General features: G+C 43.9%; 1 protein-coding gene across 1 annotated transcript in view; it reads left to right on the top strand.

Moving 5' to 3' along the window:
- The window catches only part of SCD5 (stearoyl-CoA desaturase 5), a 44,448-nt gene that overhangs the window by 7,087 nt on the left and 11,161 nt on the right, over positions 1-26,200 (top strand). The window contains exon 2 of the mRNA XM_034431181.3: positions 24,943-25,073. Coding sequence (XP_034287072.2) covers positions 24,943-25,073 — 131 coding nt within the window. The remainder of the gene's footprint in view (positions 1-24,942; positions 25,074-26,200) is intronic.

Here is a 26,200-nt window from a genome sequence, read left to right as displayed (position 1 = left end):
GATAATTTAAACCTGCTCATTTGTGCCTCTAGAGAGAATTCTGGATTGATTTGTTCAATGATCCATTTGTTTGTTTCCTTGGCTGTCCATTGTGCTCCCAGGAGTCTTCTCCAACACCAAAGTTGAAAGGCATCAAAACACTCTTCCTTTCCTACATCTTCAAAATCCAACTGTTAGGAGGAAAATCCATCTGGTTCAGTTCCAAGCTGGGAGATAGACCCTGGAAACATGGAGGCTGATTGGAAAGATGGTTTATTGCTGAAGCAGAACCATATGTGATTCTGGGCAGTTGACAAAATGGAGTTGAGAGTGGGTGGGTTTTAATACCTTCTTTGGGCTTTGTATTTGAGCTTCCTGTTCCTGTGCGAGAACATGTCCTTTACTATTCTATTGGCTGTTAGATTCCTATGGGGGTCATGTAGGGGTCATAGCTGGTTCTATAGGCAAAAGAGGAAATGCAAATCCTAGGTCTTTGTCTGAGCTAATTTTGTCAGCCTTTTCTTTGTTCTTATCTGAGTTTCTGTCTTCACCCAGTCTTTCTGAATGGATCACCAAATCTGCATTTCTAAAAGTTGGCCTCCTCAGTTTCTGCTTGGGGCAGGGAAATATTCTGCCTTTTTAATATTTCCCAAAATGTTTCATTCTTCCGGCGGGGGGGGTAGGTGCTAACTTTCTACACAACTTTCACTTCCATAGAATGTATGGCCTGCACAATTTTGATCTTTGTTTAAATTAGCCTAATTGATGTTGTTCCTGTTGTTTTTCTAGTAAAAAAAAAATACTATATCAGGACTCTGCTGGGCATATTGATCTAGAAAATGTAATTATTTACAATTATCTTGAAGAATGAATTCCTTGAATGACAATTAAGTGCATTAGGCCAAAAATCCTATTCAATGTTTTTTTTTTCCCCTTTGTTGGCCAATTTAAGAAGAAAATTCTGGTTATCTCACATTTTCTCATAACAAGTAGCATCATTCAGCAGACCTTGGCCGATTCTCCAAAGCTAAGCAGACTCAGATTTAGTTAGACCTGGAAGGATGATCTCTATAATTTCTTAGGACTATATGCCAAATTGGGACATAAAACAAATTCTAGAATATGGCAATGGCAAACTACTTCCATATGGAGGTGTCGAAGCAGTCCCCAGGATTTTCCTAATAAGAATCTTTATTTTTATCTCTTCACCCCAACAGATGAAAGCTCTATATCTCCAAAAATGAGTATGTGCATTCAAAGAAAGGTAATCTATGACATTGAGGAATAATAATAGGCTGCCTTGCAAACTTGCTAAGTCACATTAAATATAATACACTCAGAATTCCCCAAAGACTTGGATAATTTGCAGTAGGTATTGCTACAAAATACAATAACATTTAATGATGCAATTTTATACAGAATCTGACTGTTAGAAATTCTGTTTATATAAAGCACCACACACAGCAAACAAAGAGTACAGTCACCATGTGCTTTACTGCTCAACTATCTAACTTGGTTACAGGAAACAAGAAACTCTACTTAAAACAAAAGAGCATAGAGCAGTGATGGCTAACCTTTTTGCCATCATGTGCCAAAAGCGGGGGGAGCGCATGGGGTTGCGCGAATGCACGCCCACACCCATAATTCAATGAGCACGCCACACACACACACACACACACACACACACTCTCCCCCCGCTTTTGCCACGTGATGGCCCGGTGGGCCCGGTAGGCCCGTTTTTCGCCCTTCCGAGGCTCCAGAGGCTTTCTTGGAGCCTGGGGAGGGCAAAAGCGGCCTTCCCCACCCTTCCCTGGAGGGCCTCCGGAGGCCAGAAACAGCTCGTTTCCCGACGAGAATATCATCAGCTGGCCGGTACACGCATGTGCGCTGGAGCTGAGCTAGGGTAATGCTCGCGTGCCCACAGATATGTCTCTGCATGCCATAGGTTCGGCATCCAAACTTGTAAACACTGCCATCTACTGGCTAAATACTACTGTAGTTGTTCCATCAAAATACATTCCAACAACGAATTCCAACACTTACCCTTTGACTCCATTAGTGGAATGGAAGTGAGAAGCATTGATCATGGCTGTCTATGACTTTAGTCTAGTGGTTAAGGCACCGGGCTGGAAATCAGGAGACCAAGAGACCTACTGTCTCCTTAGGCACAAAGCCAGCTGGATGTCTCTGGGGCCAGGCCCTCTCTCTCTGTCCTACAAAAGAGACAAGGGCAAATAAATCACTTCTAAAAAATGTTGCCAAGAAAACATCAGGGAATTGTTTCTTTCAAGTTCTCAGGAGTCGAGACAGATATTTATATATATACAGTTCCAAAAGTTGAAATACATTCATTCTGACTTGTATGAGGCAGTTTACCTGACCTATATTAATTTTAAGTAAAGGATGGGGCAGCTGCGTGAATGAATTAGACCTATCAGGAAACGTATTTTTCCCCCCCCAAGGCTAGAAATATTTGTATTCATTCGTTCTTGGTCTAGTTCAGGCAATATATCTCTTTTCTGGAATTGCTTTAATTTGGGCTACTTTCCAAGATGCTGAAGGACAATGATGGAGAGGAAGGAAAACCCAAAGGTCATTGTAGCAAAGCAGATAATAAAACATTTGAGAGTTTGTGCATGAGAACAATAACACATAAAACATGCAGAGTTTCTATTCTTTTGGGATGTCCTTTACTGAAGTGCAGAGTGGTGTGTTAATTTATGATAGCCAAATATCAGAAGAAATCCATGCTGCAGCCTTTCAAACTTTATTAAAAGGCTTTCGGGAGCTCCAGGTGGCCCATGGCAGGTGTCATATTGTGAAACCATTCCCAACGTTGAATGAAAAGCCATACAATTCCAAAAGAAAGAATCTGAGACACTCCAAACTCTTACTGAAAGACTTTGCTTGTATGCGCAGACATAAAAGCAGAATGTCAAATGTCAGCGTGCAACCATTAAAAGTAGAAAAATCTTTTTTTTAAAGATTTTTATTTTTTTTTCCTCATAAACATATCTTAAATGTACAGTTTCCTATCTAACATACATATTTTCTTTTAACTTTCATACTAGTACAATCTTCATCCTAAACAATTTAAGTATATTCGGGGTTGCTCTTCTACCATTTCATCTCTCTTGTTTTACAACAATCCTTCTTCTCCCTCTCCTCTCTTTCCTTTCCCTAAAAGTAGATAAATCTGAGGAAACCATGGACAAGCCAGATGTTTGTAATTTGACTCTTAACCATTGTCTTGTTAGGTATAAAGGCACGAAAACCATTTATTTATTTATTTATTTATTTATTCATTCATTCATTCATTCATTCATTCATTCATTCATCCATCCATCCATCCATCCATCCATCCATTCTGGACTGTCGCAGCCAGATGTTCAGACTAGATTTTGTCCACCTACCGAGCCCTTTCCAAGCAGACCTGGGATAGGCAGAGGTGGATGTTTGATGGTGTTAGAGGTGTCATCGCAGGACGTAAGCTCTTCTGAGTTTGCCTTTTGCAATTGACTGATGGTGATTTTGTCAATTCCGATGGCGTTCAAATGGGACTTCAGTTGTTTTGGGATTGCACCCAACATGGCTATTGCTGTTGGTACTACCTGTGTCTTCTTTTGCCACAGTCGTTCTGTTTCTATTTGCAGGGGTTTTTTTGTTGGTTTTTTTGTATTTGGTTATCTTCTCCAGTTCTTTCTCTTCTCTTCTGCTCTGTCCAGGTACTGCCAGATTTTTTTGGTCTTTCTTATTGATAATTGTTGAGTCTGGGATGTTATGGTGCAAGTGCCTGTCTTTTTGAAGTCTAAAGTCCCGGAGCATTTTAGTTTCTTCATTTTCTATTACTTTCTCTATTTTATTCTATGTTGCTCATCTCCCCAACAATTGATAATAAGACAAGATAATTTTCTCCTGCTTATGAAAAAACTAATAATATATGACTAATGCTGTACTCTTTTAGAGTCTCATATATATGTGTAAGTGATGTTTAAGTCCTGAAGTCCTGGTTTACTGAATAAATCACAGCTAGGAATCATACACACAGCCATAATACTATGATTTGCAAACCAGAATGATTAGATGTATTGAGCCTATTAAATCTCAAAGAAACAAGCCACATTTTGACTTAGCACAGTAGTAGCCTTTCCCAGTCTTATGTCTTTCCAAACATATTGACCTTCATTCCCAATATTTTCAACTGATGTGTCCAGAGATTATTCTACTTGGCACTCCTAGGAGTTTAACATCTGGAGGATAGTAGGTTAAGGAAAGCTGGCTTATCAAGACTATGGCTCACATAACCATATTGTGTGAACTCTGCTGTGCAGGGTCCCTGGTGCTTTGTGAGCTTGGTTGTTTTCTTGCATACATCTAATTACCCTACTAGGTAACATCTTCAATACTTCAGTGCTTATCACTGAATGTGTTACCTAATTGGGTAATGAAACATCTGCAGGAAAACCCCCAAGCTCAGAGAGAATCAAGGACCCCACAGTTTATCCCCGAGCTACAAATATTCTCTTCTATTGGTACCTTCTTATGTGCTAAACCATAGTTTATTATGTGTGATTTATGGAATATAAGCCATGATTGGCTCAGACTGTGCAACCAACTAAGCTTCAAACAAGCTCCAATCGAGTTTGTGGCAAGTGAATTAATCTTTTCTCTCTCTCTCTCCTGTGAGACCATGTAGAAATTACAAAGCCGTGCAAACTTGGATTGCCTGCACAGCTGCTGGGGATGATGGAGCTTGTAATTTGACACAATTTGAAGGCGATTGGATGGGGAAGGCTGCTTTTATAAATTGGTTCTGATTCAGATGTTACCTGGGTAACAATTTGCGTCCCCCCCCCTCTGGCTCCTTCTTGTTAGCTGCTCCTGTTTCATTTTTTCTGTGGCTGTGTTTGCAATTGGAGCATCCTATTTCTACGTTGTTTAAGTCGATAAATGCATATTTAAAATAATTTAAAACACGTTTAAAAGGAGAAAATCCCTAAATTGAAGCTGCATTAGAAAGTACCATTTTTAAGCCCTCGCTGTTTGTTGCAACTTCTTCTCATTTGTGGCTGGCGGTTACGGGAAAAAATATATAATTGAGCTTTTGTTCTCTGATCCCCTTGGAGACGCTGATTTTGCTGCGCCATCTCCCTACCATTGATCTTAGAAGATCATGGCTCTCGGTAGGCTGCAACCCACCACAGCAAAACACACTCGGTTTTCACTTAATGAGATCGAAGTTTCCAGCCTTTTTTTTTTTTCTCCACTGCTGGGGGTGGGGGGGGGGAGAGGGATAATCTGGAAATAAACAGGGACTCTCTTGTCTGAGAAATTAGTCTCAATGTTAAATCAAGTCGAGAACACTGAGAGCTGCCCTGAAACATTGCAAAATTGGAGCGAGTTCATAAATGTTCTGTTATTGTCTGGAGTTTTCGAAGCACTGTAACATTTCTTTCGATCTTTACATCCTCATCTGATGCTAAGAACACCTCTCTCCCTCCCTCCCTCCCTCCCTCTCTCTTTCTCTCTCCTTCCCTCTCTCTCTCCCTCCCTTTCTCTCTTTACTCCCTCTCTCCCTCTCTCTCTCCCTCTCTCCCTTTGTCTCTCTACTCCCCCCCTCTCTCCCTCCCTCCATCTCTCTCTCCCTCCCTCGCTCTCTCCCTCCCTCCCTCTGTCTCTCTCTTTCCCTGTCTCCCTCCCTCCCTCTCTCTCCCTCTCTCCTTCTCTCCCTCCCTCCCTCCGCCCCCTCTCTCTTCCTCTCTCTCCCTCCCTCCCTTTCTCTTCCTCTCTCTCCCTCCCTCTCTCTTCCTCTCTCCCTCTCTCTCTCCCTTCCTCCCTCTCTCCCTCTCTCTCCCTCCCTCCCTCTCTCCGCCCCCTCTCTCTTCCTCTCCCTCCCTCCCTCCCTTTCTCTTCCTCTCTCTCTCTTCCTCTCTCTCTCTCCCTCCCTCCCTCCCTCTCTCTTCCTCTCTCCCTCTCCCTCTCTCTCTCCCTTTCTCTCTCTACTCCCTCTCTCCCTCTCCCTCTCTCCCTCCCTCCCTTTGTCTCTCTACTCCCCCCTCTCTCTCCCTCCCTCCATCTCTCTCTCCCTCCCTCGCTCTCTCCCTCCCTCTGTCTCTCTTTCCCTGTCTCCCTCCCTCCCTCTCTCTCCCTCTCTCCTTCTCTCCCTCCCTCCCTCCGCCCCCTCTCTCTTCCCCTCTCTCCCTCCCTCCCTTTCTCTTCCTCTCTCTCCCTCCCTCTCTCTTCCTCTCTCCCTCTCTCTCTCCCTTCCTCCCTCTCTCCCTCTCTCTCCCTCCCTCCCTCTCTCCGCCCCCTCTCTCTTCCTCTCCCTCCCTCCCTCCCTCCCTTTCTCTTCCTCTCTCTCTCTTCCTCTCTCTCTCTCCCTCCCTCCCTCCCTCTCTCTTCCTCTCTCCCTCTCCCTCTCTCTCTCCCTTTCTCTCTCTACTCCCTCTCTCCCTCTCCCTCTCTCCCTCCCTCCCTTTGTCTCTCTACTCCCCCCTCTCTCTCCCTCCCTCCATCTCTCTCTCCCTCCCTCGCTCTCTCCCTCCCTCTGTCTCTCTTTCCCTGTCTCCCTCCCTCCCTCTCTCTCCCTCTCTCTCCCTCTCTCCTTCTCTCCCTCCCTCCGTCTCTTCCTCTCTCTCCCTCCCTCCCTCTCTCCGCCCCCTCTCTCTTCCTCTCTCTCCCTCCCTCCCTCTCTCTTCCTCTCTCCCTCTCCCTCTCTCTCTTCCTTCCTCCCTCTCTCCCTCCCTCTCTCCCTCTCTCTCCCTCCCTCCCTCCCTCTCTTCCTCTCTCTCTCCTTCTCTCTCCTTCTCTCTCTCTCCCTCCCTCTCTCTCGCTCCCTCCCTCCCTCTCTCTTCCTCTCTCTTCCTCTCTCTCTCTCCTTCTCTCTCTCTCTCCCTCCCTCCCTCTCTCTGTCTCTCCCTCTCTCTTCCTCTCTCTCTCTCCTTCTCTCTCCTTCTCTCTCTCTCCCTCCCTCCCTCTGTCCCTCCCTCTGTCCCTCTCTCCCTCTCTCCTTTCTATCTCCCTCTGTCTCTCTCTCTAATGAAAAATCCTCCATGGGTTTGAACATGCTTAAATAGCATCAGAAGATTACAAAGGCAGGTCCACAGAGCAAAGGCTTAACGGTATCAACCTCAAGGCTTATAAAAATAACTATTCTGCAGGCCCCACCGAACCACACAAGCTGTCATTTCCAGATAACTGGAATAGCTTCCATATAAATTTCAATGTTACACTTTTTATAATCCAGGGATTTACATCATAATTCCTCTGTCGCGTCTGACAGAATATGGTGGACGGATAGCACGAGATAACCTTTGACTTCTTTTCCAAATTGCAAAATATTTTCATGAGAAACAGTTTTATCAAGGCCTAAATTATTTCCTGTATGTCTTTATTTATATAAAAAAGAACATCCTCTCCCTTTCGGGAGAAATCAAACATGATACTTTGAATTATAGTTTTTCTTAGGTAAGGATTTATGGAGAACTGCCATCTGGTTCCACAGAAATGAATACAGAATATATATATATATTATCAAGTTCATTAATCACTGTTTGGCCTGAAGCCTTTCCAAGGCTTCGTTTTATAATACAAAATTAGATTTCCTTGGAGATTCGGTATATTTGATTCATTTCCTTCATCCATCCAGCCTCCAATATTTTTTTTTATTCCCAGTAGGGAAAATATTTTTATTGTTTCGTAGCTCTCATTTATAATTGCTCATGAGTTTCTTCTCCTCACAAGGTCTCAAACCATTACCCTGAAAAGAAGGTTATGTTGAGAGATGTAGATGAGATGGTTGACATATGCCAATCAGGACAAGCACCTGAGGGCAGGACAAGAAGCAATGGGTGGAAACTAATCAAGGAGAGAAGCAACCTAGAACTAAGGAGAAATTTCCTGACAGTGAGAACAATAATCAGTAGAAATGACTTGCCTCCAGAAGTTGTGAATGCTCCAACACTGTCAGAGATTCGACAACCATTTTTCTGAAATGATGTAGGGTTTCCTCCCGAGCAGGAGGTTGGACTAGAAGACCTCCAAGGTCCCTTCCAACTCTGTCGTTTTATTCTATTCAATCTAATAAATAAAATAAAAATAAATTAAAATGTATCAAGTATGAAACAGGGATGCGGTGGCTCAGTGGATAGGGTGCTGAGCCTGTCGATCAAAAGGTCGGCAGTTCAGCGGTTCGAATCCCTAGTGCTGCGTAATGGATTGAGCTCCTGCTACTTGTCCCAGCTTCTGCCAACCTAGCAGTTCGAAAGCATGTAAAAAATGCAAGTAGAAAAATAGGGGCCACCTTTGGTGGGAAGGTATGAGCGTTCCGTGCGCCTCTGGCATTTAGTCATGCTGGCCACATGACCACGGAGACGTCTTCGGACAATGCTGGCTCTTCGACTTTGAAACAGGGATGAACACCGCCCTCAAGTATGATTATGAGTTGGGTTCAAGCAGATCATGGTTGCTTGTTCAACAAAGCAAGGTCTAATATCCTGGCTTGCTGCAGTCTATGAGTTCCCTATCTTTCCCTATGTTGATGTCATTGATAAAATCCCGTATGCAGATATTAGATTGAGATGTGTGAAACTCGCGGCCTGTGGGCCGGAGGCATCACTCGCTGGCCACGCCCACCCCGTTTCAGCGAAGGGGGGAAAAGTCATGATACGTCATGTGAGAATTACCCACTGAAAGATGGCATTCCTATGTTTATACTTACCTGGCAGGGAGATAACATGATCATACTTACTAAGTTTGCAATATTAAGTCTGCGCCAATTTCATCGTCAAGTTCCTCTGGGTCATAGAGAAACCTCAAGGGATTCCCAGAGTGACTCACCAGCGTGAAGAATAATAGAATAACTGAGTTAGAAGGGACCTTGGAGGTCTTCTAGTCCAACCCCCTACTTAGGCAGGAAACCCTATACCATTTCAGACAAATGCCTGTCCAATCTCTTCTTAAAAACTTTCAGTGTTGGAGCATTCACAACTTATGGAGGCAAGTTGTTCCACTAATTAATTGTTCTGTCAGGAAATTTCTCCTTAGTTCTAGATCGCTGCTCTCCTTGATTAGTTTCCTTTCATTGATTCTTCTCCTACCTTCAGGTACTTTGATGAATAGGTTGACACACACCCCTTTCTTAGTAGCAGTCCCTCAAATTTTGGAAGACTGCTATCATGTCACCCCTAATGGTGGTAGTAACCAACATCTATGGTGAGAAAAAACAGAGGTGGAAGAGAGGGCAATTAGTACGGTATCTTCACTCAACCTTCAAAGAAGAGTATGCTTGGTGACTGGCCGTACTCATCCAGACACCATTTTATAAAAAAGTAACCTTCATAGCAGCAACCATTTTGTGTGAGTGCCACCTACATGATCTCAAATTCCACAAGTGCCCATTTGCACAAAAAGGCTACTTACCCCTGTACAAAGTTAGCACCCAGCCCTCTCCTAGAAGGATGAACTATTTTGGGAAATATTAAAAAAGACAGAATATTATATTTCCCTAAAGGAGAATCATGCTCTTGGAAAACAGCTCCCTACCCCCAGCAGATATTTGGTGCCCATTAAGAAAGACTGGGTCATCCTATCTACAAGACAAAAGACCTTCAGTTCCAGAGTGATGGGATTAAGACATGGCCATTCAGGAGACAATAGGACCTATAATAGCAGAAGACACAGAGCTCACCACATTGCACAATCTCCTAAGGACATCTGCAGTCCAAACTTCAACCAATCTTAGCTCAGACAAACATGACTCCTACAGGGCCCCATGGCAACAGCCAATAGAATACATGTTCTTGCACCGGAACAGGAAACTTAAGTGCAAAGCCCAAAAGAAGGTATTAAAAAAACCCCACTCTCAACTCCCATGTGTTCAGCTGCACCAGAGAACCATGTGCTTGATGGTTCTGCTTCACCATTAAACCATCTTTCCAATCAGCTGCCATGTTTCCAGTGTCTTTCACCCAGCTTGGAACTGAACCAGATGGATATTTCTTCCAACGCCCCTGTGCTAAATTATAGCTCCCATCATCCCCAACTACACAGATAACTGGGAACTATATTTCAATCCCTCTGAGAGTACTCGGTTTAGGAAGGGCGGTATCCGTTTTCTCACTAATGTTTTAATTTTAAAATCTTGTTACGGGTACCAAGAAGGAAAATGAGGTGCTCACATTCATGTAAGAACATGGAAACATCCTTGTGGTGTCAATGGTTTCCACAATAGCCAGTGAGCTGCCAAAGGGAATCCAGAAGATGGCCACAAAGGCAACAAGCATAAGATAGTCTAGGGGTAGGACAACTATGGCCTCTTTACGACCTGTGGACTTCAACTCCCAGAATTCCTGAGCCAGCACGGTCATAAAGGACCATCGTTGCCCCACTTTCTCCAGATGTGTGGACTTCAACTCCCAGCATTCCCAACCTAAAATGGCTGAATGTCTGAGTATAATGGGAGTTTAAAGTCATCACCAACTAGTGGGGAAATGGAATGTTTAACAGCTGGCAGCAATTATTTTAAAATACTGTCAAAAATAATCTCTAAAGAAAGCTTCAGGATTAAATTCCGTTTGTTTATTATAAACAACTCCAGGCAGCAAACATATCTAGTAATACGTGCCTTCCTTCTCTTATTTTCCCCACAACAACTCTGTGAGATGAGTTGGACTAAGAGAAAATGACTGGCTCAAGGTGACCCTTAGAATAACTTTATTGTCACTTTGAATGCAAATGAATCGGCATACATTAAAATGAAATTTTGTTGCATGTAGCTCTCAAAGGGTCAACACCTCCAATATACACTACATAGGCAGGGCCGGATTTTCCTATAGGCTAACTAGGCTTCAGCCTAGGGCCTCAAGATCAAGAGGGGCCTACATTCAAATTGTTAGCAAAATTAAAATTACACTTTCACTATAGGTGAAAGGGCCTCATAAGTGGAATAGCCTAGGGCCTCTTTTCATCTAAATCCGGCCCTGTACATAGGTAAAGGTAAAGGTTCCCCTCGCACATATGTGCTAGTCGTTCCCGACTCTAGGGGGCGGTGCTCATCTCCGTTTCAAAGCTGAAGAGCCAGCGCTGTCTGAAGACGTCCCCGTGGTCATGTGGCTGGCATGACTAAACACCAAAGGCGCACGGAACGCTGTTACCTTCCCACCAAAGGTGGTCCCTATTTTTCTACTTGCATTTTTTTTACGTGCTTTTGAACTGCTAGGTTGGCAGAAGCTGGGACAAGTAACGGGAGCTCACCCTGTTACGCAGCACAAGGGATTCGAACCGCTGAACTGTTGACCGGATGTATACCTGCACAAGGCGAGAAAAATGAGTCTTGCGAGTTTACCAGACGGATGGCATAGGGAATGAAGCTGTTACAGAATCTGGTAGTCCTGCTAGAAATGTTTCGAAACCTCCTCCTAGAGGGGAGCAACAGAAACAGACCATAAAGTGGGTGTGTGGGGTCAATGCTTTGAGCTTTAAGCTCTAAGCACGTAGCATTTATAAGCTGAATAATGGGAAGCTTTCATACCAAAGGCAGGACTAGAACTCACCCTCTCCTGGTGATTCCAAATCACCGAGGTGGCTTTCATGGCTAAGGTGGGATTAGAACTCAGACTCTCCCTGTGATTGGTTGAAAGTCACCCAGCTGGCTTTCATGGCTAAGGTGGGATTAGAACTCAGACTCTCCCTGTGATTGGTTGAAAGTCACCCAGCTGGCTTTCATGGCTAAGGTGGGATTAGAACTCAGACTCTCCCTGTGATTGGCTCAAAGTCATCCAGGTGCCTTTCATGGATAAGGTGGGATTAAGAATTCACTGTCTCCTGGTTTCTAGCCTTGTGCCTTAACCACTAGACCAAACTGTCACATTGAAATGCTTCCTTTCCTGGTTTTCTTGCACACGCTCAATTGGGCCGATTCCTCTCTGAAAAATAGGTATTAATTTTGGACTTATAGCTGAACTTCACAGTGCTAGGAGGCAGAAAGCAATAGAGTTTCTTGAAATGTTAAACTAGGATTTTTTCCTTTTTTTTTAAATTTTTTTTTTACAAAAGACAACTAAGCTTCCTCTGCAAATTTAGGAGCAGAGATTTCATTACCCCATAGCCAGCTTGTCCCTCTGCTACACAATTAATTTTGGCAGGCTGCCTCTCAGAGTATTGCAAACCTCATCGTGGAAAACATGCAAGCAATCAGATTACTGCATTCTCCTCACCTTTAGCATAAGGACAGAAACAAAATCTTATTAAGAGACCAGATACCCGGCAAATGGTGCATTTTTATTCAGGGAGAGAGGGAGGGAGAGAGGGGGAGAGGGAAAGAGAGAGAGGGAGGGAGAGGGAAAGAGGGAGGGAGGGAGGGGGAGAGGGAAAGAGAGAGAGGGAGGGAGAGAGGGAAAGAGGGAGAGGGAGGGACAGGGAAAGGGAGGGAGAGAGGGGAAGAGGGAAAAAGAGGGAGGGTGAGAGGGAGGGAGGGGCAGAGGGAAAGAGAGAAAGGGAGGGAGAGGGAAGGAGAGAGGGAAAGAGGCAGAGGGAGGGACAGGGAAAGAGGGAGGGAGGGGGAGGAGGAGAGGGAAAGAGAGGGAGGGTGGGAGGGAAAGAGGGAAGGAGGGAGAGAGAGGGAAGGAGGGAGAGAGAGAGGAAAAGAGATGTGAGAGAGGGAGGGAGGAAGGGAGGAAGGGGAGGGAGAGAGAGAAAGAAACAAATCAGGAATAAATCCTACTTATTTTAATTATATTTAGGACTTTGATTTCTACTAATAATATTAGTAGTCTTTCCCTAGCTTTTTCCCCACACTCTGAATTAAAATAGGACATCCATCTGCATCTCTCTTGAATAATTTGGCACATTTTCTCCTATAGTTTGTAAACCTGTGTATATTTTTTTCCCTCTGGAGTAAATATAGCAATATGCATCTTCTTATCAGTAGAGCTAATCCCCCAGGCTTTAGATGGTAGCAAAGAACTACAGGTAGTTCCTTGTTTTACGACCACCACTGAGCCCAAAATGTCTGTTATTAAGTGAGACATTTGTTAAGGGAATTTTGCTCCATTTTACGACCTTTCTTGCCTCCGTTGATAAGTTAAATCGCTGCAGTCGATAAGTTAGTCCACCTGGTTGTTAAGTGAATCTAGCTTCTCCATTGACTTTGCTTGTCAGAAGGCTGCAAAAGGGGATTACATGACACAGCAACGGTCATAAATATGAACCAGTTGCCACGTATGTGAATTTTGATCATATGATCATAGGGACGCTGGAAAGGTCGTAACTCTGGAAAAGGGTCATAAGTCACATTTTTTCCAGTGCCATTGTAGCTTTGAATGGCTGCTAAACAAACTGTTCCAAGTCGAGGGCTACCTGTACAAATTACCTCTGCTGCCATCTAGTGGACACCTGGACTTTGCAGTGCAGATATGCTGCTGGTCACATCATAAAGAATTCTAATATGGCTGTCCTATCAAACAGATTTTTCCCTATCATCCCAGTTTACCGTTACACATTGAACCGATGATATATAAGTTAAGTTCATAATTAAAGATGTGAAGATACTTAAAACCATGGTTGTTTAATAAGACACACTGGTCTGATTCATAAAAAACCTGTGATGACCCAAGACACAGCACAGAGATAACCCAGGCAGCCGGCAGTTCAAACCGCCCCTTTATTGCTCCAAATTTCCCCAAACATTCCCACGTTTCTGGCAAGTCCCAGAGCAAAGTGATCATGCACACACACACACACACACCTCAAGCAGTCTCTGGCTGCAAATAGTCCAGCCCAACACTGAGCACCATGGCTGCAAAGCAAGAAATCCAGAAAGAATGCAAGGAATCCAGGAAAGTTCAAAAATTGGCACTCGACAATCCAGGAATTCAGAGTTTGTTCTTGACAAATGCCCCTCCCCACAGCGTCTCCTTAAGTCTCAGTCCCCAGGCGTGCCTTGTGAAGAGGGCTGGGGCGCTCTCTTCCTGAGTAGTCGGATCAGTCTGCGCTGTTCTCACCTTCTCTCCACTCTCCATGCTCGAGGATCAGGAGCAGTGGTGGTATTGAGCTGGTTCTATCCGGTTCGGGCGAACCAGTAGCGGCGGCTGCGGGAGGCTCCGCCCTCCCACCCAGATGTCATCACGACCTGGTTTTGACACTATGCGCATGCGTGTGCGCTCACATTTGCGAACCTGTAGCAAAGGTAAGTGAATACCACCCCTGATCAGGAGGGGGTGGTCCTTGCTCATCGCCTGAGCTCTGTCTCTCATATTCACTGCTTAGACTCCCTTGGTCATCCTGCCCCCCTTCCTCCCTGCTTACAAGCTGTCCCAATCCTGAAAGATCCTGGCCTGACTGGGCCTGCTCTTCTCCATTTTCCTCCCAAGCCAATAAAGCCACCCCCTCGATCTCCATCTGTTCCAGTTCCAGCTCGCCTTTCTCCGCAGATTCAGGCTCCAATGGGGCCATGACAAAACCATTCCACTTTTGTTATGTTTTAAGCTTTTGTTTATACGGCAAATATGAAGCCATAAGGCCATGACATTTTTTAAAAAAGGAGTGATTGCTATAACCATGGTTTCAGCTATGGTTAGTTTCAAGCAGGGTGGATTTGATTTAAATCGAGTTGATTTAAATCACAATTTAAATCATGATTTAAATCACTAGTAAAAAGGCTTGATTTAAACCAACTCGATTTAAATCATAATTTTTAAAGAGCAACTGTCATCTCTGCTACTCCTTTGACCCACTGTTGACTCACCGATAGTCCCAGTGTTGCAGATTATACAGCCTCATGCTACATAACTAAACTCCATTTCATGCTGAATAAACTAAATTATTTATGTATCTTAAATAGAAAACTATCTTACGATAGATTTTTTACCCCAAAAGTTTTTTATTAAAATAAATTCAATAAAAATCAAAAAAATCCGATTTAAATAAAAAAAAATCTGATTTTTTTGATTTTTTAAAAAAAATCATTGATTTTTATCCACCCTGGTTTCAAGTAAGGAACAATCTACAATTTAGATAATTGTATCTAGGAAGACAACCTATAATAAGTGATCTGACTATCCATTGGCGTATCCTGAGGCAATTTGTTATTGGAGTTAGAAGCTAGTTAGTCAGACTGTGAATTTATTAAACATTCCAGGGGGAAAGGAGGGGGAGGGTCAAATGAAGACGGTAGCCATGCCTGTCCAATCAGAGCAAGCTGATTTTTGACACGGGATGCCTGAGGGAACAACATAAAGCAAAACTTTAAGCTGCTTCAACAAACCTAGTCTGAATAGTACTCATTTTAAGCAATGTTCTATACAGTACTAAAGGGATGCGGTGGCTCAGTGTCTAAAATCTTGAGTTTGTCGATCGAAAGGTCAGCAGTTCAGTGGTTCGAATCCCTAGTGCCACATAACGGAGTAAGCTCCCGTGACTTGTCCCAACTTCTGCCAATCTAGCAGTTCGAAAGCACGTAAAAAATGCAAGGAGAAAAATAGGGACCACCTTTGGTGGGAAGGTAAAAGCGTTCCATGTGCCTTTGGCATTGAGTCATGCTGGCCACATGACCATGGAGACATCTTCGGACAGCGCTGGCTCTTCGGCTTTGAAACGGAGATGAGCATCGCCCCCTAGAGTCGGGAACGACTAGCAGATATGTGCAAGGGGAACCTTTACCTTATACAGTACTGACAAATGTTTGTGATCTTCGACATGTCTACAAATTTGACACATTTCTTGGGAAGGGTTCATCAGTGTCCAAGCTAAAGGAATCCAAACATTATCAATCACCAATATCAGGGTTTTCATTTGTGCTATTTGTCAAATTCTGCTTTATCCCAAATATTAATGAGAGCTGAGATTTTTAATATGCTTCTCAAGGCCAAGGACTTGACCTTAGTCAAGTAACTTGATTAAACATCCATTGTGTGATTTATAGCATTAGCTACTTTCAGCTACCTGGGAACACTTCCAGAGTTAGTAATTGCATCTTGCATTTTGTTGGAAGAAAAATCCAGTCCCAGTTCCAAGCCGGGAGAAAGGCACTGGAAATAAAATGGAGTTTAATTTTCATTAAACTAGACATACCCAGTTCCTGCAGCCGTTCTACTTATATTGTAGCCTCCAGTCCCCTAATCATCTTTGTTGCTCTTCTCTGCACTGTTTCTAGAGTCTCCACATCTTTTTTTTACATGGTGGCGACCAAAACTGGATGCCGTATTCCAAGTGTGGCGTTACCAAGGCATTATAAAGTGGTATTAACACTTCACGTGATCTTGATTCTACCCCTCTATTTATGCAGCCTAGAACTGTGTTGGTGTTTTTGGCAGTTGCTGCACACGGCTGGCTCATATCTAAATGGTTGTCCACTAGGACTCCAAGATCCCTCTCACAGTTGCTGCTATTGAGCAAGGTACCACATATACTGTACCTGTGCATTTTGTTTTTCTTGCCTAAATGTAGAACCTTATTTTTTTCACCATTGAATTTCATTTTGTTAGATAGTGCTCAATCTCAAACCTGTCAAGATCCTTCTGTATCTTAAGCCTATCTTTTGGAGTGTTGGCTATTCCTGCTAGCTTGGTGTTGTCTGCAAATTTGATGAGTTCCCCATCTATTCCTTCGTCCAAATCATTGATGAAGATGTTGAAGAGTACTGGGCCTAAAAAAGAGCTTTGGGGCACCCCACTGCATACTTCCCTCCATGTAGATGCAGTTCCGTTAATGACTACACGTTGAGTGTGTTTGATGAGCCAGTTACAAATCCATCTGGTGGTGATGCTGTCTAACCCACATTTTTCTATTTTATCTAGTAGTAGGTTATGGTCTACTTTATCAAATGCCTTACTGAAATCCAAGTGAATTATATCCACAGCATTCCTCTGGTCCACTAATTTTGTCACTTTGTCAAAGAATGCAATACGATTAGTCTGGCATGATCTGTTTTTGACAAACCTATGTTGGCTCTTGGTTATTACTTTGTTTGCTTCTAGGTGTTCGCTGATTCGTTGCTTGATTATCTTTTCCAGAATCTTCCCTGGTACCAGATGGATATTTCTTCCAACACTATTATGTCCTAGAGGTTTTGTCCTGTTCTTAGAATTTGGGTGGGGGAATGTAAATTCTTAATCCCATCAACTGGAGCTGAAGATATTTTGTTTATGAATAGATTGGCCCAGTCTTTCTTAATGGGTGCAAAATATCCATCTCTAAAGACTTCAGGCATCTGCTGGAGGCCGTTTTGTTATGCAGGAAGACTGGGGCTGCTTTCTGCCTTTAAGAACAAGTTTCTCCATTTCACCTTTGGGGAAATATAATATTCTGCCTCTTTTAATAGTCTCCAAAATATTTCATTCTCTAGGAGGAGTGTGTGTGTGTGTGTGTGTGTGTGTGTGTGTGTGTGTGATCCCCTTTTACGACCTTCAGACAAGCAAACTCAACGGGGAAGTCAGATTCTTTTAGCGACCGTATTATTAACTTAACCACTGTGGTGATTCACTTAACAACTGTGGCAAGAAAGGTGTCAATTCTGAAGCGAACCTGGCTAAGGCCATCTTTATGGCTTCAGGGCTGCCACAATGCAGGGAGTGAGTGGGAAATAGTTAGCTGGGTTTTGTAGTCGAAACAAAAAGTTTTCTTGTGGGAACCAAGGACATTTCAACAGGTGGCGGGGAAGAGGAGGAGTAGAGTAACTGAGCAACCAGCCTGCACCTCAGTTGAACAATGTGACTGTTGACTGGGGGCGGGGGAAGCTTTCACTTTTTAATTAGGTGAAAACCGCGGGAACTTTCAGAGTCGGTTTTCACCAGTTGTGCCAATATGATGTATCCAATAAATTTGTTCTTTGAGGAATCTACCTGCCTCAGAGTTCTGCTTTTAATGGCTGCATTAATTGGAACGTTGAGAAAAGGTTGTAAAGCAGGGCAAAATTCACTTAACTGTCTCGCTTAGCAACAGAAAGTTTGGGCTAAGTTGTGGTCGTAAATCAAGGACTACTTGTATTTATTTTGGGGGGAAGGCTTCTAGCTTTCTATCTGCAAAGAGGAACAGGATTAAACCATTGTTTCTTCAAAACATAGAAAGTCAAATCAATAGTTCGAAATCCAGGAGTTTCTATTTTATGGCTCCCATTTTGACTTTTTTTTTTTTAATTACACACTCTGTAGGATTAAAAAAATCCTCATTTGCTAGTTGTCAGGGCAACTGATATACTGTAGGTCTTAACAAGCCCACAGATAAACTCGTGTCCTTTTTAAATCCGCAACTTGTCAGAAGCACATCACTGATTCATTTCATCCCTCCTATTTTTATCTCTCTCTTTCTCTCCCCCCCCCCTCTCTTTCTCTCTCTCTCTTTTGAGATCATTTCTGTTTGTTCTTTTTATAACTAGGTTAAGTTTGATCTTTGACAGTCCCTGGGAACTGCTAATTAACGCAACTTTTAGCAAATCTTTGCTAAGAAGCTACAGTACTTTTTTTTTTTAAGGCATCTAAGACTGTATCTAAGATGGTATGGATGCGGTGGCTCAGTAGCTAAGACACTGAGCTTGTCGATCAAAAGGTCAGCAGTTCAGCGGTTCGAATCCCTAGTGCCACATAACAGGGTGAGCTCCTGTTACTTGTCCCAGCTTCTGCCAACCTAGCAGTTCGAAAGCACGTAAAAAAAGTGCAAGTAGAAAAATAGGGACCACTTTTGGTGGGAAGGTAACAGCATTCCGTGCGCCTTTGGAATTTAGTCATGCCGGCCACATGACCACGGAGACGTCTTCGGACTCTTCAGCTTTGAAATGGAGATGAGCACCACCCCCTAGAGTCGGGAACGACTAGCACATATGTGCGAGGGGAACCTTTACCTTTATCTAAGACTGTATCAGCCATGTTGCAAATTAATATTCTAGACTTTGGCCCACCGAGATTTCATCAGAATGAAAATGAGTATGCATTTAAAATGAGAAAAATCCAATATTTGTATAGTCAGGGTTGACAACCCCACTTCTCAATCTTTTTGGGGAAACCGCACAAAGCAGAGGAATCAAAATAGTTGTTTTAGCATGATTTTTTGTTCAAAATGGAAACCCTGAGTGTGGGAATATTCCTCTGGAAGATATATAAGTAGTCCTCGACATGCAACCACAATTGAGCCTCAAATTTCTGCTGCTGAGCAAGGCAGTTGTTAAGTGAGTTTTGCCCCATTTTACGATCTTTCTTGCCACAGCTGTTAAGTGAATCACGGCAGTTGTTATAAGTCAGTTACAAGGTTGTTAAGTGAATCCAGCTTCCCCAGTGACTTTGCTTGTCAGAAGGTCCCAAACGGGAGTTAACGCTTGACCGGAGACACAGCGACCGTCATTAATATGAGTCGGTTGCCAAGCATCTGAATTTTGATCACGTGTCCATGGGGATGCTGCAAAGGTCCTAAGTGTGAAAAAAACGGTCTTAAGACAGTTTTCTCAGCTGTTGTAAGCACCATGTGATTCACTTAACAAATGGGCCCATTCGCTTAACAACTATGGCAAAAAGGTCACAAACTTAGGCCTGACTGGCTTAACAACTTCTTCGCTTAGCAATAGAAATTCTGGTTTTCAACTGTGGTCATAATTTGAGGATTACGTGTAAAAAGGGGCAAATCCTGGAATCACATCTGGCCTTTTCCTCTTTAGTTTTTGGTTTTTCACACCTAGGGAAACTAAGAAGGGTCACCTAATCAGAACAAAAGTTGATTGGATTCTATGTGGGAAGAGAGACTTAGCACATCACAGCCAGTGGTGGGATTCAAATAATTTAACAACCGGTTCTCTGCCCTAATGACCAGATGGGTAGGCGTGGCTCAGTGGTCATGTGACCATGTGGGCATGGCCAACTCAATGTCACTCACGTCGATGGGTGCTTCGCCTTAGCTGTTACAATGTAATAAGGGTTAACCAGAGAGGCAGTTTCTGTAAGCAAGGCAATAAAGATTAGACTAGAAACAACACCAGAATGTTTCCTTTCTGCCTTCCTTACAGGATTAGCCCTGTAAGGTGAAAAAAAAAACAAAATAAGATTTCTTCCAACAACCGGTTCTCCGAACTGCTTAGAAAGTTAACAATCGGTTCTCCCAAATAGGTGCGAACTGGCTGAATCCCACCATTGATCACAGCAGAGGTGGGTTTCAGCAGGTTCTGACCAGTTCTGGAGAAGCGGTAGCGGAAATTTTGAATAGTTCGGAGAACCGGTAGTAAAAATTCTGACTGGCCCCGCCCCATCTATTCTCTGCCTCCCGAGTCCCAGCTGATCAGGATGAAATGGGGATTTTACAGCACCCTTCTCCTGCCATGCCCATCAAGCCACGCCCACCAAGCCATGCCATGCCCACCAAGCCATGCCATGCCCACCAAGCTACACCCACAGTAAAAAAAATTGAAACCCACCACTGGATCACAGCCATAGATGTACTGTATGATTTTCCAGGTATCAGTGATCAAGGAATCCTCTGAAACCCAATCTTAGAAGAGAATTGATATCAAAGGTTTTTTATTATTATTATTTTCTCTCCTCAGGTACGTCAACGGGAGGGCCTCTCTCCTCACAAATTTGGCCTGATTGTGGATAGCTTCCAAATTTCCATTGAAAAAAACTTATTTCTTGACTCCTCCATTTTGCTTTTCCAAAGCAAATGTTGTGTCTGGAATTTTAAAGAGCAAAATTTGGCAGACGTCAAGCAGTATTATTCAGCCTTTGTTTCAGTTTCTCCTCGCAGCTCAAACCTACTGCAATTCTTTCAAAAGCTTTTAAATCCTTCATTACTAAACAAGGATCCTTGGGGGTTTTTTTTATTATTTTTGTCAACCGTCTCATCTTAATATCAATTCGCTGCATCATACAATTAAATTGAATCCAGGCTGAGTCATAGCAGGATGCATTCATCACACAAGTGTTTTGTTTAAATTACCATTTGTTAAGCAAGCAACAGTGTTAGTACTCACACAACGTGCTAAAGTTTACACACTACAAACCACCCTACAAACTGAGTTCACACATTGCATTATATCAGAACCAAAGGAACTACATTGTGGGCTTTCCATACTGCAATTCACCCTAAAGCAGGGGTGAAATGCTCCCAGATCCGACCGGATCGCCCGATCCGATAGCCATTTTTCCCTGTGGTTCGGCGATCTGGTAGCGATCGCTACCTGGGTGTCATTACTTCCTAGTTTTAACCAGGAAGTAATGTTTTTTTTTATCTTCTGCGCATGCACAGGTGTGCACGCGCACGAGACACGCATGTGCGCTTCCGAACCGGTAAGGAAGGTAAGTAGATTTCACCCCTGCGCTAAAGGGACCTTAAATCATCACTAAGAAATCTTAACTGATTTTAATAGATGTATTCCGAACAAACTTTATTCTAAAGCCATCTTAACTGACTTTAATTTTTTCTATAAGCTGCCTAGAAAACAAATGTCCAACCTATATAAATATTAACAACCCTTCTTTTCTTTTTATAATTGTTGCATCTACCTGGCGTTTTTTGTTGTTGTCGTTTGTTTGTTTTATGTAACAAAATTCCACAAGCACTCCAATCTCAGCTTTTTACAACTGTCTGTCTGCAGCCGGTTTCCTTATCCATCTCTTTTCCACTTAAAATTAATACAATTAAATAGCACTAGGTGTTATTTTGGTTTTAATTTTTGGCTCGAGCAAGCAGCTCCATTGAAACGAAAGCATTATAGCAGGGGTGAAATAGGTTCTGACAGGTTCTGGAGAACCGGTAGTGGAAATTTTGAGCAGTTCGGAGAACTGGCAAATACCACCTCTGGCTGGCCCCAGAGTGGGGTAGGAATGGAGATTTTGCAGTATCCTTCCCCTAGGAGTGGGGAGGGAATGGGGATTTTGCAGTATCCTTCCCCTAGGAGTGGGGTAGGAGTGGAGATTTTGCAGTACCCTTCCCCTGCCACGCCCACCAAGCCATGCCACACCCACAGAACCGGTAGTAAAAAAATTTGGATTTCACCACTGCATTATAGCCTCAAAACTCAGATGATAATCCAATGTCAAACCATGGTACGTCTGCAGAAATACTAGCTTAATCTAGCATCTTCCATTGAACAAACTTTCAGGGCATGTTTTCTTTAAAAAAAAAACCAAAAAACCAAGAGGAATCTTTGCAAACAGAGGAACAATAATGCCCTAATCTTTTGATATGCTTTGTAAAATAATAATAATAAATAATAATAAAGCAAAATAGGCTCCCAAAAAGGATTAGGAAAAAAATGTTTCTGTTTTTCTGAGCTAGAATCTCTTCCTTCTCTTGTGCAGAGTTGTTTGAGATGTTTTCATCCTTTATATAAAATAATTTCCGTGATCCTGAAATCAGCACGGTGTAACAACACAGCGAAATGACTTCGATTTAATGCAGTCCGGCTGGGATGCCAACCCAAAACTAATTGCAGAGGGAGACGAGTGAATTAAAAAATGTCTTTGAGCAGGAAGCCAGCTATCCTTCACAATTAACAGGGACTTGAAAAGCATGAGAATTTTCTAAGCGTTAGAAGGAAAAATGGCCCCTTTCTTATGCCTGTGAAACTAAAATTCAAATAACTGGTCCGGATGGGTTATAAAATGAATTTTAAACAGTAAAGTTGCAACGAAGGTTATGCGTAAGAAAAGTGCTGTTTTAATGCTTTGTCTAGCTCCGTGGGAGAACAGGTTTTACAGAGTTGCAGCTGAAAGCCGCTGTACAGAATCGTGGTTAGCTGAATATCTGCGATATCGAGAAATGTCCTCTCCTAATTCTCCACCAGCAATTTCTCAGTGGCAAAATGAACGCGTCTTTGAAAGTGCCACCATTGTTAGCAGATACACTGTAGGATTGCTTGACAGTGTACATCAGGAGTGTCAAACTCAAGGCCCGGGGCCCAGATCCAGTCCGCGGGTGTTTTGCCCCAGCCACGGACCCCAAAGAACACCGCACACACAAAGTCTGTACAAACCTTAGTTTACTAAATTAAATCAGTTTTTTTTCCAAACAAAGGGTGTTAATTAACGTTCTTAACAGCCTACAAGAATCCAAAGAATAAATAATCTTAATCTTACTATGGTTGGCAGAAAGCCCAGAAGGAATTTGCAAAGAACTAAGATCAAGGCATGAAGGAGAGTGAACGAAGTTGTTCCCTGAAAATTGCTTCAGTCGGTGTTCCTCCTTAAATAGGCTAAGGGAGTGGCCAAGTAGTCCCAAGACTTACTCTTGAGGAGACCTCCTCCTGAGGAGCCACTCCTGCCTTTTGGCAGCTCTGCGCGGCTGTGCATGGAGAACAGGCTCCTCCTCTTCGTCCTCTTCACTTAAGGGAGCTTCTGGAGGTTCTGAAGGCCCTGGCTGAATCCCCGCCTCTGACACCACATCTTCTCCAGCCTCATTGTCCAACTCGAGTGCCAGCTGCACAGGCTGCTGGCGCAGCACCACACCAGCCTCCTCGCTGTCCGAATCAGCCACCAGCCGCGCAGGCCGCGTACGGGCCACAACAGCGGGGTGCTTAGATCTGGCCCAAGGGGCCGCCCTGGCAACATCAAAGGACTGGGCCATGGTATCTCTGCCAGCAAAAATGGAGCTCGGGAGGGCCGCACACAGCCCTCCAGAGCTCTGGCAGATCGTTGCAGAGGCTGTCCCAGCCAAAAACAGAGTTCACAAGGGCTGTGCGTGGGCCCCCCAAGTTCCGTTTTTGCTGGCAGAGGGTTGCAGGAGGCCGTCCCAGCCAAAAATGGAGCTCAGGAGCCCATTTTCGCTGGCAGAGTGCTTGGGCCGCCACAGGCACCCCTGACTGTCATGCTGGCCATGCTACCCTGGCCATGCCCACCCCAGCCCCCCAAGGTTAAACACAACCCTGATGTGGCCCTCAATGAAATCGAGCTTGACACCCCTGGGGTACATGCAAAGAAACAGGGAAAATGCAGGCAGTCCTTCAGCTTACAACCACAACTGAGTTCAAACTTTCTGTTGCTGACAAACAAAGTCGATGGGGAAGCCAGATTCACTTCACAACTGTTTTCCTAACTTAACAACTGAAGAGACTCACTTAGCAACTGAAGCAAGAAAAGTCATAAAAAGGGGACAAAACTCGCTTAATCGACTCGCTTGGCAACAGGAATGTTGGGCTCGGTTGTGGTTCTAAGTCGAGAACTGTATAATATTATCAGATCGATTTTCATTACAGAAAGCACAGCTGCATTGTGAATTGCCACCGTGTGGCAATTGTGTTCCTTGTTCAGAAAGAGGAAACATGTTGTGGGTGGACATTCCTAGGTGACTCAAGAAACAATTCTACTTGAAAGCGTCCATTTTTGCTGCCTCTGTTAGAGGAGAAACCGTGGGCATGGAGAATTTTCTAGCGAGTGGAGGAAGAAAACATGGCTAATGAGAGGTGAAACCATCTAAATTTCAACCCCTCTGTGAGAGGTGGTTGCCAGGTTCTACATTTTTATGCAATATGCAGTTTTTATGACAACCCAATAGGCTAGATGGGTTAAACTAGAAGTATCAGCAAAGGATTACGTGCTGTGGCTATAGAGCAGGGGTATCAAACTCAAGACCAGAGGGGTGCTTAGATCTGGCCCATGGGGCTGCCCTAGAAACAGCAACAGATCGGCCCGTGGTGCCTCTGCCAACAAAAACAGAGCCCTCCCGAGCTCCATTTTCACTGGCAGAGAGATGCAGGAGGCCAGCCTGGCCAAAAACGGAGCTAATAAGCCCATTTTTGCTAGCAGAGCGTTCAAGCCATCACAGGCACCCCCAACACGAGTGACGTCAAGCTGGCCACATCCCAGGCATACACACACCCTGTCCCACTCAAGGTCAAACACAACCCTGATGCGGCCCTCAATGAAACCAAGTTGGACACTCCTGCTATAGAGGCACTGATAGTATGAGCTGTAGTTTAATAACCACACAGAGGGTTTGGTGCTTTCATAACTTTTCCTTCTTCTTTCATTGTTCCGTCTTTTTTTTTTTCAGCATACATATGTTTCCTGGTGTGTGCCCTGGGTGTGACAGCGGGTGCCCATCGCTTGTGGAGTCACAGATCTTACAAAGCCAGACTGCCTCTGCGAATATTTTTGGCTGCAGCCAATTCCATGGCATTTCAGGTGGGTATTTAGAATCGATTCACACAGCACTTGAACTCTTTGTAAGCAATCGTGTAAGGCTGAAGTGGCCAACCTTGGCAACTTGAAGACCTGTGGAGTTCAACTCCCAGAATTCCCCAGCCTGTTATGCCGAGTTTTACTACCGGTTCTTGCGAACCGGTCCGAACCAGGGGCAACCCACCTCAAAAAGGGGCAAAAAATATTGTAAAATATTTTAAAATATTTTACAATATTGTAAAATATTGTAAAATCAGGTGCAACTGTTGGGCATGAAGCATCAAGACCACATGTCAAGTTCCATTTAAGCTGATTTATTGCCAATGCCATTATACAAGAATCTAGGCAACTGATAGCACTAGATAAGAGCCAGCGGAATTCAAGAAGGGTTGGACTTAGACAGCTTGTGAGAACCTAATGATTCCAGGCTAATTCCTTTCTTGACTCCACCCCCAGGCTCTGCCTCTCTTTCTCCTGTATCTGGTCACTTAACAACTACCTTGTTTAGCGATAGAAATTCTGGTCCCAATTGTGGTTGTAAGTTGCAGACTACCTGAATATTAATCTCTCCATCCTGTAAGGCAGGGGTGTCAAACTCAAGGCCGGATCTGGCCTGTGGTGTACTTAGATCCGGCCTGTGGGACTGGCCTGGAAATAACAAAGGCAGTGCCTCTGCTAGTGAAAACGGGCTGCCGTGGGGGGAGCTGGGCGGCCCCCTTGCGGCCTGTTTTCAGCCTGGACGACCTCCTGCAGCACCCTGCTGGCCAAAATGGGGTATGGGTGGCTGCAGGCGGCTCCCACACAGTCTGTTTTCAGCCTGGATGGCCTGCTGCAACACCCTGCCAGCCAAAACGTCTCCTCCACATACCCCTGACCCGCGGAGGACAAGTACAATGCTAATCCGGCCCACCAAGAAATCCAGTATGACACCCCCTGCTGTGAGGGGCAAAGGCACAATGGATGGGGCTGCTTATGGTCTGAGAAGAGGTAATACTGCTCTTCAGGTATGTTATTGTCCACAATTGAAATATCTCTTGTGCTGGAATCATGCTCATAAGGAGCTTCTGCTATTGTCAACAAGATTGTTATAAACCAGGGGTATCAAACTGGCGGCCCATGGGTCGGATCCA

Source organism: Pantherophis guttatus, chromosome 8 (assembly GCF_059756535.1).
Source record: "Pantherophis guttatus breed Tessera chromosome 8, ASM5975653v1, whole genome shotgun sequence".
In the NCBI taxonomy this organism is placed as follows: domain Eukaryota; kingdom Metazoa; phylum Chordata; class Lepidosauria; order Squamata; family Colubridae; genus Pantherophis; species Pantherophis guttatus.
Note: the sequence above shows the minus strand (reverse complement) of the source record. Positions and strands in the feature narration are given on the sequence as shown.